Source organism: Mustela nigripes, chromosome 6, assembly GCF_022355385.1.
Source record: "Mustela nigripes isolate SB6536 chromosome 6, MUSNIG.SB6536, whole genome shotgun sequence".
NCBI classification, from domain to species: Eukaryota; Metazoa; Chordata; class Mammalia; order Carnivora; family Mustelidae; genus Mustela; species Mustela nigripes.
Genome location: NC_081562.1, coordinates 20,995,162 through 21,011,053, shown reverse-complemented (window position 1 = coordinate 21,011,053; position 15,892 = coordinate 20,995,162). Strand labels below are relative to the sequence as shown.

The window sequence follows — 15,892 nt, the reverse complement described above, 5'->3', positions numbered from 1 at the left end:
TAGTTTTAGCACCATTTGTGAAAAAGGCTATTCTTTCCCACACTGAATTGTCTTGGCACCACTGTCAAAAATCAGTTAATTATAAATGTAAGAGTTTATTTCTGGTCTCTTAATTCTATTCCATTCCAAAAGTCTTTATAAAACTCTTTTTCTACTCAATTAGCTAGAGTATATTTCTTGCTTATAATCATGACTACTGGGGCACCTGGGTGGTTTAATCATTAAGTGTCTGCCTTTGGCTCGGATCGTGGTCCTGGGTTCCTGGGATTGAGCCCTGCATGAGGATCCCTGCTTGGCAGGGAGCCTGCTTCAGTCTCTCACTCCCCCTGCTTGTGTTCCCTCTCTTGCTGTGTCTCTCTCTGTCAAGTGAATAAATAAAATCTTTAAAACAACAACAACAACAAACATGACTACGGCCTGTTTACAATCATCAAATGTTTGAGTACTGTTGGATGTATGCTTAAATCATTTGCTTGACTATGGTTGTTTTTTTTGAGGTGCCATAGTTGACAGGCAGTGATTGGGTGGGAGGAAGAGGTTGTGCTGCTGGGGTGAGAGATACCAAATTTTGTCAAAAGGATATAACACAATCATTCCCTTCGAGGGGCCTGGCAGCAGCAAAATCTATCCTCCATGTTTAAGTGAAAACCTCCCTGAAGTCTGCTATTTGGTTGAAGCACAGGAAAGGGTCCCAAAAAGAAGTGCCAACACTGTTTACCCTATTGTGTCAGGGATCTATTCTAATTTCAGCACTCTTTTTGGAAGATTTCTCCACATATGTATACATTTATAAACAGGAACTATGAGTAAATCATCAGCATATAAATTATTTAATTTTAAATTTCAGCAGGAATTCAATTACAATGGTTTTCATATATATACCTCTGATATGAAAAGAGCCATCATCATTTCTCTCCACCACAAGATGGTCAATATGAACGGTTACAGGAGCTGGTTCAAGGGATATTGTACTACTACGAGGACTGTCGTCCTACAGAAAGGAGAAACGATATCAGCACATTGTTAGTGAAGTAAATGATAAAATTAATCATTTCCTTAACAAATGTTACTTCAGTCAATATTTTTAATGAGTTAGAAATTAATCTTTATATGCTTCAGTTGATAGTGAAAAATTGCCTATTCTATTTCTATGTTTTTCTAATTCCTAAGAAGGATCTCTTCATCATTCCCCCACAAAGACTACAAATGCACAAATGCATTTCAATAAATGCTAGTAGAGTATATACTGTAGAGATGACATATTCCTGGACATGAATCAAAGTCCAGGAAAGCAAAGTAAACATTTACAACATGAAAACATAAAAATACTTATTAACATACTTTTAAATTAATTTTTGTGTTAGAAACTTGTATCTTCATTGGCATCACTGTTGCAACAGTTTCATCTTCCAAAAAATGTTGAATATTAGTAAGAGAAGATGTAAAAAACTCAGTGCTAAAGTTTTCTATATGGCATTGCAGAAATCCATTTTTTTCTGCAAGCAAAGAGTGTATTACAGCACCAGGCCCACTCTCAAATCTCAGAGTAATCTCAGGAGAGGATTTGGAATGAATTATAGATTTATGATCTGAACCTACAGAAAAAGAACACATAAAAATTATAACTTATAGCACTATTCAAAAGTGTCACTCTCAATTATTTGTCATTAAGACATTATTGTCATATTGTACAATGTCAAAGCAATAATATCTTAAAGTTTTAATATTTACCTTTCATTTAAGTAATATTTACAGTACATGTACAGTATACCATACACAACCCTAACTTCAATTTTTATAGATGACCTTCCACTGAAGTAATGTTGACTTGTCTATATATTCTATTTCTTTGGTACCATGCAAACATATGCCATGATATAAATCTGATATGATGCATATCTAAGAGACTTACAATCCATCTTAGTATATATCTATCTATACATCTATAAGATAATGGACAACTATAATAAAGAAAAAATGATGGCATTTAGAGTGATTCTTAAGCCAAGAAGTAACAAAAGTCTGAGGTTTTGCACTTTTCTCATTAAAATTAGGTCCTTAAATAATTAGAACAGCAAATAGACAAGACCTCATTAAAATGCCTCTAGTAGAAGACAATTTTAAAACTGAAATTGTAGCAAAGGATATATATAAATATACAGCAAATACACACACACACACACACATATATATATATATACACGAATTTATATTTATATAAATATGCCTTGGCCTTATTCCAAAAAAAGAATCTGAGGTGGCTTACAGAGATGAAACACTGAATTCAAAAACAAATTTTAAAATTTCAATATCGCAGCCACAAAATATCTGATTGTAAAAAACAAAAGTTTTCAATGCAACCATTTAAGTGAACTGACCCTCATAGTAAGTATTTTGTTTATAATACCTAGCTCCAAAAAGAACAGGAGGCAACACGTTTATGGCATAATTATATAGAAAATAAGTAAGCAATGGAAAAGGATAAAAGAGAAATGGATAGATAGCAAGATTAATAACTCTAAACACATTATTTACTTTTCTGTGCCACAAGTGAACCAAAAATGAACTTTCTAGCAGCAAAGAGAAAAATATGATCAGTTCCACAATTCACAGAGCCCCATGAGTTAAAAACAAACTAAATGTTCTGGAAAAGTGAAACTGTTTCAGTTACTGATGTATCAAATTTATCAGTCTCAGTGGTCTTAAGAAGACCCTACTAATTAAATTCATTATGGGGAGATGTTTATTTTCCCTCAGCATGGATGTGAATGCTTCAGTCTTAGAGAAGTCAAATGTAACAAATGTAAACATATTTGTGAAGGGAAGGGGATGTAAGAAAATAAATATACTTATATTTATGTACCAAGGACAGATCTCCACACACAACCCATAATGGAGAGCTGTTTTTGTAACTTTATTTCAGGTACAGAATGATGTTTAATCAATGTTAGTACTAGAGATAAACATTCAAAATAAACAAATAATATAGATACAAGAAAGAGTTCAAATATAATTCTAAAGAATTTTTTTAACAATTAAGAACTCAGATTTTTTTTTAAAATAAAAGGTAAAACAGCCACAAATTGATAATGGTCAGTGTTCTTTCCTATATCAAGACAAACAAGAGTTAATTAATTTGTCTATTTAATAATAAGAGCAATCAGGAACAACTTGGTAAATGTGATTTTGTTCTGGCTTTTACCTACTTATCTACTATCTGTATTAGAGAGAGAGAGAGATACTCACTCACTCTAAGGACCTGAGAGCCAGAAATAATTTCAAACAAAAACAGTATTTACTTGGAGCAGAGATCTTAGTCAAAACTCATTCCTCTCTTCTACCTTTTATGCCATGAAACTATTATCTAAAGGTCTTCCTATTAAAGAACTCCAAAATCCACACATTATAGATAACCAAAAACAAACAAAAGCAAAAACAACTTTGCAATTTTAATTGGTCATGTCAGAGTAACAGCAGACATAAACCGCAGATCAATCCTTGTTCATATGGCTTATCATTTGAAATGTTCAAACTAAACCATTTTTTTTCTCCCTTTCCTTTTATCCCATTTCCCTTTGCTCCTTTCTTTTCCTTTGTTTTCTTCCTTTTTGTTTTTAGTTTATAACAGCCAACTGAGACAGTTGAGAAAAATGGCATTAGCACTGACTATACAACCCATACATACTAGGCATTTCAAAATGATTTCTTCAGTCAGGAACAACATGAAACAAACTAAAAAGACATGGTACTAAGTGACCCATAAAAATAAGCAAAAACTGAGCAACTGGACATAATTTAAGAGTGCACAATTTGAAGAGTGTTTGGGTTGGGAATAGAAGAGTCTAGGTTTTGAAATTTCTTTTGTCCACTATGAAACCTTTCCAGTTATATATTTAGCTTCCTCTATTGTACAAAATTCTTGCAATTTTTTAACAGATACATTGTAAACTGCAAGGCCTATACATAGAAAAAAGCCAGGAGACAATTTTTTCTATGATGTTGGTTTAAAGACAAATGGCACATTTACCTGCAATTCCCAGATGTGAGGTGATAGATACTTATTTAATATCATGCAGGACTATGTATTTCAACATGTTATGTATCAGATTTAGCATTCTGTATATATAGCAAAGAAAAATATTACAGCTCAGTGACTTTTTAAGACTTAAAAAATTGAACACTGTCATTTCAAATGCTTAGGAGAACTATTCTAATAAATCAGTTTCTTCGAATGACTGAAAATCACGAGTGATAACTCCATATAAACTTTGAAAAAAGGATGGTTTTATGTGGTTTCCTCTTCATACACTCCATGTTTTGTTGTTCACAATTCTTTTTATTCAAGTGAATGTGCTGATCTTGGAACGAAGGATCATGAGAACATGATACACCAAGTATCATGCTAGATTCAGGAAATGTTTTGCTTATAAGCAAGATAATGGAATATAAAAACTGACATTTATTCCAGCATAGAACTAAGTTTGACATTCTAGGATTATCTTATTCTTTTCATATAGAAAAGAGCTCAGTTTTTCTTAAACCTATTATATCAAAGAATGAGAAGACCAAAAAAGATGACACTTAACCAAACAAAAAGAAGTTAGAGAATACATCTTCAACACATATTTCTAATAACAATCAAAATACTTTATGAAAATAATCTAAAAGAAATCTCTTACATTATAATAAACAAATATAATCTTCCTTGAATTCATTTATACCAAAGATAAAACTGCTAAGGAAACATATATATATAAAACAAAAAAAGTTTAAATCATATTAAAGTCTTACCTACTGGACGATTACACAGGTAATGCCGAAGACTGATATTGCCTAACTGATCTGGTGTCACTTGGTCCACTTGGAGACAGATTTCCATATCTTCCCCTCGGATGTCAATTTCCCCATTAACACCAGTAATTTTAAACACCACAACTGACATCTAATAATGATTGCATAAATAATATTAGCATACCAAGCAATTCAAACAAAATTTAAGAAATGACACAGGAAACTACTATAACCTCTAAAAACAAAATTGTGACCTATTACAAAAGAAAATATACTTTTGACCAAGAAAACATGGTTATACATTACAGTGACAAACTTCAGCTTCCTTTCTTCCTATTCAGTCAAGAGAGAATTTTTTAGGTCACAAAGATTAATTATATGACATTTCTGTATGAAATTATTTTCACTGAAGGTTGAACATATTTTTTAAGTCATCTGTAAGAACATTTCACTAGGTGGGAAGGGCTTAAACCAGTAACATACTTCTTTTGTATAAAGTTCCTCATAAGGACTGACTACTATCAACCATCAAACTTTTTTCCAAAATGTATTTAAATGGAACAATAACAAAGGTCAAAAAGTAAAATATGGAAAAGACAGAAATTCCCTCCTCAGTACAAGAAAAACAGATTTAGAGAAGCGAAATTCAGAGAAAAACAATTCAATAAGAAGGAAGGAAGCAGTTTCAGGAGTAGAGAGAGCAAAGTGAATTACTACAACTATGGAAATTCACTTTATATATTAATGTCTTGAAATGTACCCATATTAAATATGAAATAAAGGTAAATCAGCCTTGTGGCTGGCATTTCTCTTCACAAAATCTCTCTGAAATGATTACCAGGTCTTGATTTTCTTGAGCACCCTCTGAATTTGTACTGATGGCATCTGGAGAAGTTTCACCAAAATTCTGTAGATTTGCACTAGCATTTGCACTCTCTGCAAGGTTCTGGTAATTTGTAGTCACATTCTTCTTAATACCTAAAGTAATAAAGAAACTAACAAATTAAAATCAGTTTTACACATGATCCAAATATGTTACATTTATCTAATCAATATGGGGCATCCCTTCAACTCTTTCTCAAGCAAAGGCTTATTTAAAAGATAATAGGCAGGGGTGCCTGGGTGGCTCAGTGGGTTAAGGCCTCTGCCTTCGGCTCAGGTCATGATCCCAAAGTTGGGCTTTCTGCTCAGCAGGGATCCTGCTTCCTCCTCTCTCTCTGCCTGCTTCTCTGCCTACTTGTGATCTCCGTCTGTCAAATAAATAAAATCTTAAAAAAAAAAAAAAGATAATAGGCGGGGCACCTGGGTGGCTCAGTGGGTTAAGCCTCTGCCTATGGCCAGGTCCTGATCCCAGAATCCTGGGATTGAGCCCCACGGTGCGCTCTCTGATAAGCAGGGATCAGAGATCCCCGCTGCTTCTCCCTCTCTCTCTGCCTGTTGGGCTCCTCGCTCCTCCCTGCTCGTGTCCACTCACTCTCTGGCAAATAGATAAATAAAATCTTAAAAAAAAAATGATAGGCAAAGAAAAATTAAACTCTGATTAGCTAGCAAATATTAAGAAATAATGTCCATAAAAAAATGTTAGAGATACGCTTAAGCCCTAGACTTAGTATGAAAAGAAATCTAAAACGCTGACCACTGCTTCCTCATTGCTGGCAGAGTGCTAGAGTAGCAGGTTCCTAGTCAGCCAGCTTTTGCCTCCGCAGGCCATCCTACTTTGAACAGTCCCTGTTTAACCACTTCATTTCCCCTTTCAGTAGCCTACAATAACTTCTAATTCTCATCTACATGAAGTGAATGCCACTACTACCAATGTGGCATTGGTGATCATCCTCCATTCTTACCTACCTGCCTTAATTTCTCAGTGTGCTGTATCTCATTATTTCTCAAACTCTATGGTCAAAGACAATCTTTAAAAAATTCTGTGCCCATCACAGACCAATACTTAAAAAAAAAAACCATAAAAATGAATTACTACAAAAAGTGCATTGGAAAAGTGCAAGTCTTAGCGAAATAAGCCAATCAGAGAAAGACAACTATCATATGCTCTCCCTGATATGAAGAAGTGGGGAGGCAACGTGGGGGGCTTGGAGGGTAGGAAAAGAATAAATGAAACAAGATGGGATCGGGAGGGAGACAGACGATAAGAGACTCTTAATGTCACAAAACAAACTGAGGATGGCCGGGGGGAGGGGGGAGGGAGAGGTGGTGGGGTTATGGACATTGGGGAGGGTATATGCTATGGTGAATGCTGTAAAGTGTGTAAACTTGGCGATTCACAGACCTGTACCCCTGGGGCTAATAGTACATTATATGTTTATAAAAAAATTTTAAAAATTATTAAAATAAATAAATAAATAAAATAAAGTACAAGTCATGACACAGCCTCAGTTTTTAAATTATTATATAGTTAACCCTTTAACTGTGTGAGTGCTAGGGGTGCTGACCTCCCATGCAGTCAAAAATCCACATATAACTTCTGACTCTCCAAACACTTAATTACTAATAGCCTACTATTGACTGAAATCTTAATTATAAATTTATTATAAATTATAAACAGCCAATTAACCTATGTCACATGTTATATATATTACATACTGTATTCTTACAATTAAAAAAAGTGAAAGAAAAGAAACATTTTAAAAATCACAAGGAAAATACATTTACAGAACTGTGCTGAATTTATTGAAAAAAAAAATCCACATATAGTGGATCTGCGCAGTTCAAACACATGTTGTTCAAGGGTCAACTGCATTTATGACTACACATTCAACTCCTAACTCAGTGCCTGGAAACACAGTTGGTGCTCTATAAAACATCTACTGAAAGAAAACAATGTTTAAAGCCACCAGGGAAAATACATATAAATACAATTCCCATTTCACAGAGGGCTCTTAGAGGGTAAGAAGGCTTCCCTGATGAAACACTATATAAACTAAAGTGAAAAAGAGCATTCTAGGCACAGGTACAAAGATCCTGAGGTAGAAAAAAGTTTGTCATAGTGAAGAAACAGGGAAGAGTACATTTAAAGGAGTAAAGTGTACTACAGTACATCTGAAGTATAACAAACACACGGGTGAACAGCAGAACCAGTTAAGCTGGGGCCGTATCGTGCAGAGCATTGTCAGTAATGTTACGGTTTTTAAACTTAATGCCTTAAAGCCGTGAGAAGTTATCAGAATTAAAATGGGGATGAATGTGATAGTATTTACATTTTTGTTTGTTTGTTTGTCTGAAGTAAGCTCTACACCCAGTGTGGGGCTTGAACTCATGACCCTGAGATCCACAGTCACGCGGTTTAGACTGCATTAGCCAGGCACTGTGGTAATTACATTCTTAAGAGTCTGTGCCTACAGAACAAAGAATGAACTATAAATTGACAGGAACAGAAATGGGAAGATAGTTAGGAGCCTGTGGTGGGAAGGCAGTCCCACTACATGTTTGTTCATAAATATGTATATATATTACAAAACATGTATACACATGCATATCTACACACATGTGTTGTATGTATATATAAACATACAAATATGTATACAAAAACACACAGAAAACCGTCTGTTAATATATATACAAAAAGTTGATGACAGTTATTTCTAGAGTGGGGAACAGTATCAAGGGCAGAGTAAGGGTGGTATTAGTGACACTTTCAATTTTTATTTCAGATATTTCCATAATAACTGATTTCTTTATAATGAGAAAGTATTCACATATTTTTTCATATATTTCTTATAAAATTAAAACAAAAGAACACAAAAAAACAAGAGTCTTGGGCGCCTGGGTGGCTCAGTGGGTTAAGCCGCTGCCTTCGGCTCGGGTCATGATCTCGGGGTCCTGGGATCAAGTCCCGCATCGGGTTCTCTGCTCGGCGGGGAGCCTGCTTCCTCCTCTCTCTCTGCCTGCCTCTCTGCCTACTTGTGATCTCTCTGTCAAATAAATAAATAAAATCTTTAAAAAACAAAACAAAACAAAACAAAAAAACAAGAGTCTTTTCCTAATGTAAATGAATTCCTCTGACATAAAGAAAATCATCAGGGATCAGGGAAATTATTAAAAGCTCATGGTACAGGGGTACCACAGTAGCTCAGGTGGTTAGATACCCGACTCTTCATTTTGGCTGGGGTCATGATCTCAGGGTCATGAGATCGAGCCAGCCTGGAGCCCCACGCTGGGCTGCATGTTGGGGCTAGAGCCTGCTTGGGATTCTCTGTCTCTGCCTCTCCTTTTCCTTTTGCCCCTCCTACTGCTCACATGCATGTTCTCTCAATAAATAAAGAAATAAAATCTTTAAAAAAGAAGTCATGGTACATTTTCATGTCAATTTAATACAGACTTTAAAAATATTTTCAAAGGAGTTTAAATGGTATTAGAAAATGATGAAAAATGATAAAAAGCAGGTTAAAAAATCATATATATATAGCATGACACCAAATACATACGTATATGAATATATACACAGAGTCATAGAATAAATGATGGTATTTCCAATTGCGGGAACTTTGGGTTATTTTATCTTCCAAATTGTAGTTGTCTGTATATATTTTCCATGTTTTCTATATTAAGTGGCAGTCCCTTTTATTATTTAATTTTTAGAAATAATAAGGAAACCACTGATGCTTTCTGAGAACAGTGAGGGATATTTTCTTTTTTTTTTTTAAACATTTTATTTATTTGACAGACAGAGAGCACAAGTAGACAGAGAGGCAGGCAGAGAGAGAGGGGGAAGCAGGCTCCCTCCTGGGCAGAGAGCCTGATGTGGGGCTCGATCCCAGGACCCTGGGATCATGACCTGAGCTGAAAGCAGAGGCTTAACCCACTGAGCCACCCAGGTGCCCCAGTGAGGGATATTTTCTATAAGAACACTCTTTTTAAAGTATATTTTGATCATAAAGCAGAAATCTGCTAAGGTAGGATTTTAAGCCATAAAGGGGACTGGGGAACTAGGCGACAGAGCTATCTGTGAATCTAGAATAGAGTTCTATGACCCGTGTCAGTACCTCTTCTACACATATGGTAATCATTTCCAAAGTCTGGGAATCTAGTATAACATACTGGTTGGTTAAAAGCTTAGGCTCTTGGGTCCATCTAGCTGATTTCAAAAACTGCCCCTATTTCTTCCTGACTGTATACTAATTTCTGTAAGTTTCAGTTTGTGAACCTATGAGCCTTTCCTTACCCTAAGCTGTTTTTAACATCATCAATAACAGGCTTACTATCCTTCATTCACAAAGTAATTTGTATTTACTTATGGTCTCTTCTACTTCAGTATCTAGCAATTAATCTCTAGCTGTGGCCCATCCTTTCATTCCTGTTCACAAAGGCCCCAATGTCTTAGTAATAGGAATACATTTAATATTTTCTCAGTCATTCCTAGTGGTCTTTACTGGGGCATTAGTTGCCTCTGAGTAAAATGGGGGAATCATGTTGTTCCACCATTCATAATCGTGACAGAATACTTGTTATGGAGATGAGCAGATCCAGTCTAGAAAAATTCCAGTCACAGGACGAAAATAATTGAGAATTCATCAAGCAAATTAAGCCCATCTGACCAAAATTTCACATAAAGGAGTCTCTATGACAAGAGGCTAATAGCATTCATGTGGTTTGCTTTATGCTCTAAATGACTATATATAAATAACTGCTGGATGTGGCCATAAAAAAGAAGCAACAGAACAACCATTAGAAAGTTAGGTACAATACTTTTTGTAGTACATAGTACTTGTACATTGTAGTATATAGGTATGTTTGTGTATAAATAAAATAAGTTTTGGGGGGGCTATAAGTTATTATTGGATAGAATTAAAAATACTTAAACATCACTTCTAAGATTTGTATATTTATTATGAATTCTTAAACTTGTATTGCTTTACCTTTTTCCAAAAATATATGAGTATCACTTCCATCACTTTCCAACAACTGTTCTTCCAATATCATACTGTCAAGTGAAATGGTATCTAATGAAGTCTGTGAGGAGCTTCTCTTCATGTTCTTATAAGAAACACAGAGTGGAGCCACACTGGGTGGGATACGGTCCTTAGGCTTTCCACTGTTAAGAAATTTATTAGAAAAACATCATATAAAACCCATTTATATTTAGGTGTTAACTCTAGCAATGCCTTATTTTATCATGAGGTTTTCTGTCCAAAAACAAAATATGCCTCCCACCACACACATATGGATAGAAAGCCAAAAATCCCCCAAATTCCAAAAGTATGTTACCTTAAAGATGACTGAGATGTAAATGTTCTAACAGTGGGTGCTTCTTCTTGATTGATTTCTAGGTTCTCAGAGACTGAAGCTGTTTCTGGAAGCAAATCTTCCGCTTTAAAGACTGACTCTATGGTTTCATGTCCTCCACTACTTAAACTGTTTGAAAGTATGTTTTGATTACCATCATTATCAAAGGAAAGCAAATTTGAATCTTCTCTGTGGCTTAAGACACCATTTGAACCTGTATAAGAGGAATCCTTTCTGTCACTTGTTTCTGATCCAATTTCTCCTGATCCACTTTTACAGATAATTCCACTACTTTCATCTTCACTTATCTTCCCTAAATTTTTATCTGATAAACAATCCGGAAAAGAAATACCTTTTTGCAGATTTGTATCACTAGCTGATTTAAAAAGCAAAGGATCCTTCAAAGGCACATGGCTCAGGTCAACACTCATAGATCTGTTGTCTGACATGTGATTAGCAGTTACACTTCTAATTTGATTTACACCACTACTAACTTGTTTCCTTTTTGAAGACAAAAGTTCTCCATTTTCTGAAGGCAAATAGTCAGGAACTGTTGGGCTCACACTTTCAGCAACAGGAGACTTGAGAGTATTTCCTTGATCCACTGGATGTAGCAAAAGGGCCACTTCTGCACTTTTAAGTAAAATTCCAATACAAATGGATGCCTGACTAGCAGGAGTGCCCGTCACAGCTTCGACATCTTTCCTTAAGTTCTCCAAAAGCAGAATAAGGGACTCATGGAGGAAAAGCAAGAGCAGATACTGGTAGTGATTGATCTGCATACTGACATGTCTATGAATGTGAACCAGGACGTGAACATCTGCATCTGACGATGAAGAGGTAAATCTTAAAAATGTATCAGAAGGTTTCTGACTACCATTTGTCAAGGGCTCAGATTCTGTACTGTAATACTCTTTCAAGAGCTTTTTCCGCTTCAGTCGGCCAGTCAGATCACTAGATTCACTCTGTGATGTATTTAGAGATACCTGATTACATGACTGTAGCTCTTTTTGTGACACTGCATACCTTGTTGGTTGGCAAATCCAGATGGAAAGAGGGAAAGAGTCTACAAAATTTATTGGTCGCCCTTTTCCACTCTTTGTCCCTTCATAATCAATCCAAAATTGAGAAAAGTATACAGCCCAAACATCTGTGGCAGCAGAAGTTTTAAGAGTGTGTTTATTCAACTTGGGAGTAATATTTCCTTTATAAACTTCATGCATTTTAGTATCTTGTTCATAGGCATGTCTCTGGAAGATTGGGTGCAAAAGATTAAAATTGTCATCAGATTTGGGGAAGCTGGTATTTGTTTTACTGAAAAAATCACAATCTTTAAAGTCCTGAAACAAAGCTTCTAGATCAGAATGTCGACAATTTGGACAATGCCTTGTATTTGTGGCAATCATTTCAGAACTCTGAATAGAAACTGCATGTGGTTGATCTTGATGACATTCAGATTTCATTTCAGAAGGAATGACAAACTATAAGAGAAAAAACATTACTCTAACTTACAAATCCATATATATGTCTTGAAGATAAAATAATCACAAACATAATTTAGCTCAGGACTTCTTTTGAGTGTTTCCCCTCAAAATACTACTTTCCTCCAGACATAAAATATTAACTCTCTCCCACCAAGTATTTTTATTAAAGCAAGTAAAAGGGACTTAACTGATTAACCACTAAGAAAAAAAAAAAAAAACTTAAACAAAAAACCATAAATAATGAATAGTGGACCTAACATACATGCATATTTGCATACAACATATCACAAAACCAAATAAAATTTTTTGTTGTTAAAACAAAAAAGTGAAACTAAATTAAATAAGTATTACTAAAAGCTTACTATACCCTAAGTATGTAAGTGCTAAGCTTGGAAAAAGGAATTTTTTCTTAGGTTATTTTAAATCCAAGAGATTTGGAGGATGACCAGATGGGTAAACAGAATGACTAGAGAGAGGTCATTAGAATGACTTTTTTGGGGATAAAACTATTAAGAAAATAAACATAAAAGGATAGGCCAAACTATTTGCTAAAATAATTTTTCAGAAATAATTAACCTCAGTCCTCAAAATATTCACCTCAAAGAGTTCAAAGGGACTGGTTTTAAAACTGTGCAAACTGAGAAAGTGTAAAGATCATTACAAAACTGTCTCAGTATAACTGTAAGTGTTAAAAAATGTGTTTTTTATACTGAATACAGTAAGATCTTTGAAAAGATCTTTAAAACATTTCTGTGATGTATGAGTTTTATTCATAACCTCATTTTAAGAATAAAATTAAAGGTATAGAAATATATCTTTAAGAAAAGAAATTAAGGATATAGAAATATAGAGTATAAGCAACACAACTAGAAACTGAAATTTTTCATACATGTCCAAGTCTTATCCTATTTACTATACTATACTAGCTGTTTTGTTTAAAAAAACTTCCCTCCTGTAGAACTGAGATATCCATGGGAATCAGATTATCAACTACTTGGCTGTAATACAAAGCAACTTTCTATTATCTTTGGGTATCAGTAGCAGAATGACTGTGAAAAAATTAAACAGATCTAACTTACTAGTTTTATTATATTAATTACCACTTTTGAAAGAAAATTTTTATCCAGTCTGGTAAGAAGTAGGGAAAAAAAAATCACAGATTTAAATTTTATTTTGGCTTACCACCAAATGGATGAGCAGTGACAAAATAAAATAAAAGAAGATAGAGAAAGAAGGGGGAAAACAGTCTCTTAAAGCTTTTTTTTTTTTTTTTTTTTTTTTTTTTAAATATTTTATTTATTTATTTGACAGAGAGAGATCACAAGTAGGTAGAGAGGCAGGCAGAGAGAGAGAGAGAGAGGAGGAAGCAGGCTCCCTGCTGAGCAGAGAGCCCGATATGGGACTCGATCCCAGGACCCTGAGATCATGACCTGAGCCGAAGGCAGCGGCTTAACCCACTGAGCCACCCAGGCGCCCCTCTTAAAGCTTTTTTAAATGAAAATCAAAACTGAAATTTCAAAATCAAAATTAAGATTACAATAAAGTCGATTTATATTTGAGCACCCATCTTAAATCCTGGAAATTCTAAAGCTATTAATTTCTCTAAAAACAGTTTTGTGGGGTGCCTGGGTGGCACAGTCCATTAAGCATCCAACTCTTCATTTCGATTCAGGTCCTAACCTCAGGGTCATGAGCTCAGGCCCCACACTGGGCTCTGCACCCAGTGCAAAGTCAGCTTGAGACTCTCTGACACTGCCCTCACCTCTGTCTCAAGTAAATAAATAAATCTTTAATAAAAAAAGAAAAGAAAAATAGTTTTGTTGTTACAGCCACTTGTTTATATGGTACCTTTAGCATTAAGCCATCAACTCGAATATCAACATGCTCATCAGATTTTGAACTGTCATTCAACTTGTATACAGCCATAAATTGATTAAGACTCTGTTTTAAATCCAAGAGAAATTGATTTAACCACAGAATACTTCTTTCATCCACAGTAAACTGTAGTGCATTCAGTTGGCTATAAAGGTTGGCAGATGGAACTGTGGAGAAAAAAAGTTTTTTTAATTAGTCTAAATCTTCCCTGAGAGAAAACATTTTTAACAACATTTATTCTTTTTAAATTAAGATAATATGGTTTTGAAATTTTATTAAAAAAAACCAAAGTGACAAGTGGATGATAGGAAACATTTTTAGGTAGATAAAACAAGATTTTTCTATGTTTCACTAACTGAAAATATATTACTTAAACTATCTGTATGAATACAATTACTGTTTAGATCTCTTTTCCTAATGTTATAGTCACCAAGAAGCAAACTTTAAAAAAATCTTACCTTCTTGATGAAGTATCACATCAAAGTTTTGGTCCTTAATCAGATAGTTCTGTAAGGACTTTTACCATATGCATACAATCCAAACCTTCTAAAATAAGAGAACCAATGACTTATGAAAGTGGTAAACGAGGCAGATCTCCTTGAGAGGCCATGTACTTTTATTCCCCACTTAACCCTAACCCTAGAATAGTGCTTAGTGCAAAGTAAAAGCTCAAGTAGCTAGTAAATAATAAAAAGAATATATACTTTTTCATAGTGCCCCCCCCAATATTAGAATGCTCAGGGGTTGGATAAATGTATTCGTGCTAATTTATATTAAATAAATATTCACAATTATAGTATACATCACTTCCTGAAATCCCTTTTTTATACCCTAAAAGCCATTATTATTTTCAGAGCATCTTTATATTTTAGAGCATTTCTTATTTATAAAAAATCTTTTATTCTAAACATTCAGACCTACTTACATTTAGTAAAGCAAATAGCATGCATATCTAGAACTTTTTGACAATAATAATTTAGGAAAATAAGCCCATGGTATATTACTAAAGAGACAACATTATAATTATGTCCTGAATAGGACATTTTTGGCATTCCATTCATTCATTTATTCATTCATTCCTTCATTTTCTTTCAACAAAGATTCACTGAACACCAACTACATTTTGTGTATGGTGCTAAGCACAAAGTAACAAAAAGTCTGTAGGTTTTTATTCAAGACAGACAAATAGGCAGAAAAACTGCAATTCAAGTCCAACAGATACAGCCAATTGGGATGTGGAGGTGATTGTATTTGCAAATAGAAAGGCAGTGGGATGTTAAGGAGATCACATTGCTCTCTAGAAGGTAAGAAGAAGCACTCTCAAGTATACACTGAAAGATGACATCTACAGAGAGGACTCGGGAGTAAATGTAGTCCCCAAGGCTACAGGAAAAAAGGAAAGAAGAACCTGGGCTCTGCAGATCTGGGACAGAGAAAGAAATCTGGTGTACTAAGCAGTAGAAAAATCCACACGGTATCTAACAGGGGACTAGTGAAATAGGCTA

At 34.6% G+C, this 15,892-nt stretch overlaps 1 protein-coding gene across 3 annotated transcripts in view; it reads right to left on the bottom strand.

Annotated features, from left to right (window-relative positions):
* The window catches only part of BLTP3B (bridge-like lipid transfer protein family member 3B), a 109,986-nt gene that overhangs the window by 25,918 nt on the left and 68,176 nt on the right, over nt 1-15,892 (bottom strand). For 2 of the 3 annotated variants that reach the window (XM_059402274.1, XM_059402272.1), the window contains 7 exons: nt 14,361-14,554; nt 11,011-12,509; nt 10,662-10,837; nt 5,630-5,769; nt 4,792-4,942; nt 1,342-1,595; nt 883-991 (listed from right to left, as the gene is read on the bottom strand). In XM_059402274.1, coding sequence (XP_059258257.1) covers nt 883-991; nt 1,342-1,595; nt 4,792-4,942; nt 5,630-5,769; nt 10,662-10,837; nt 11,011-12,509; nt 14,361-14,554 — 2,523 coding nt within the window. Of the gene's footprint in view, nt 1-882; nt 992-1,341; nt 1,596-4,791; nt 4,943-5,629; nt 5,770-10,661; nt 10,838-11,010; nt 12,510-14,360; nt 14,555-15,892 lie in introns of those variants that run through there. The other variant, XM_059402275.1, reaches the window with a different exon arrangement.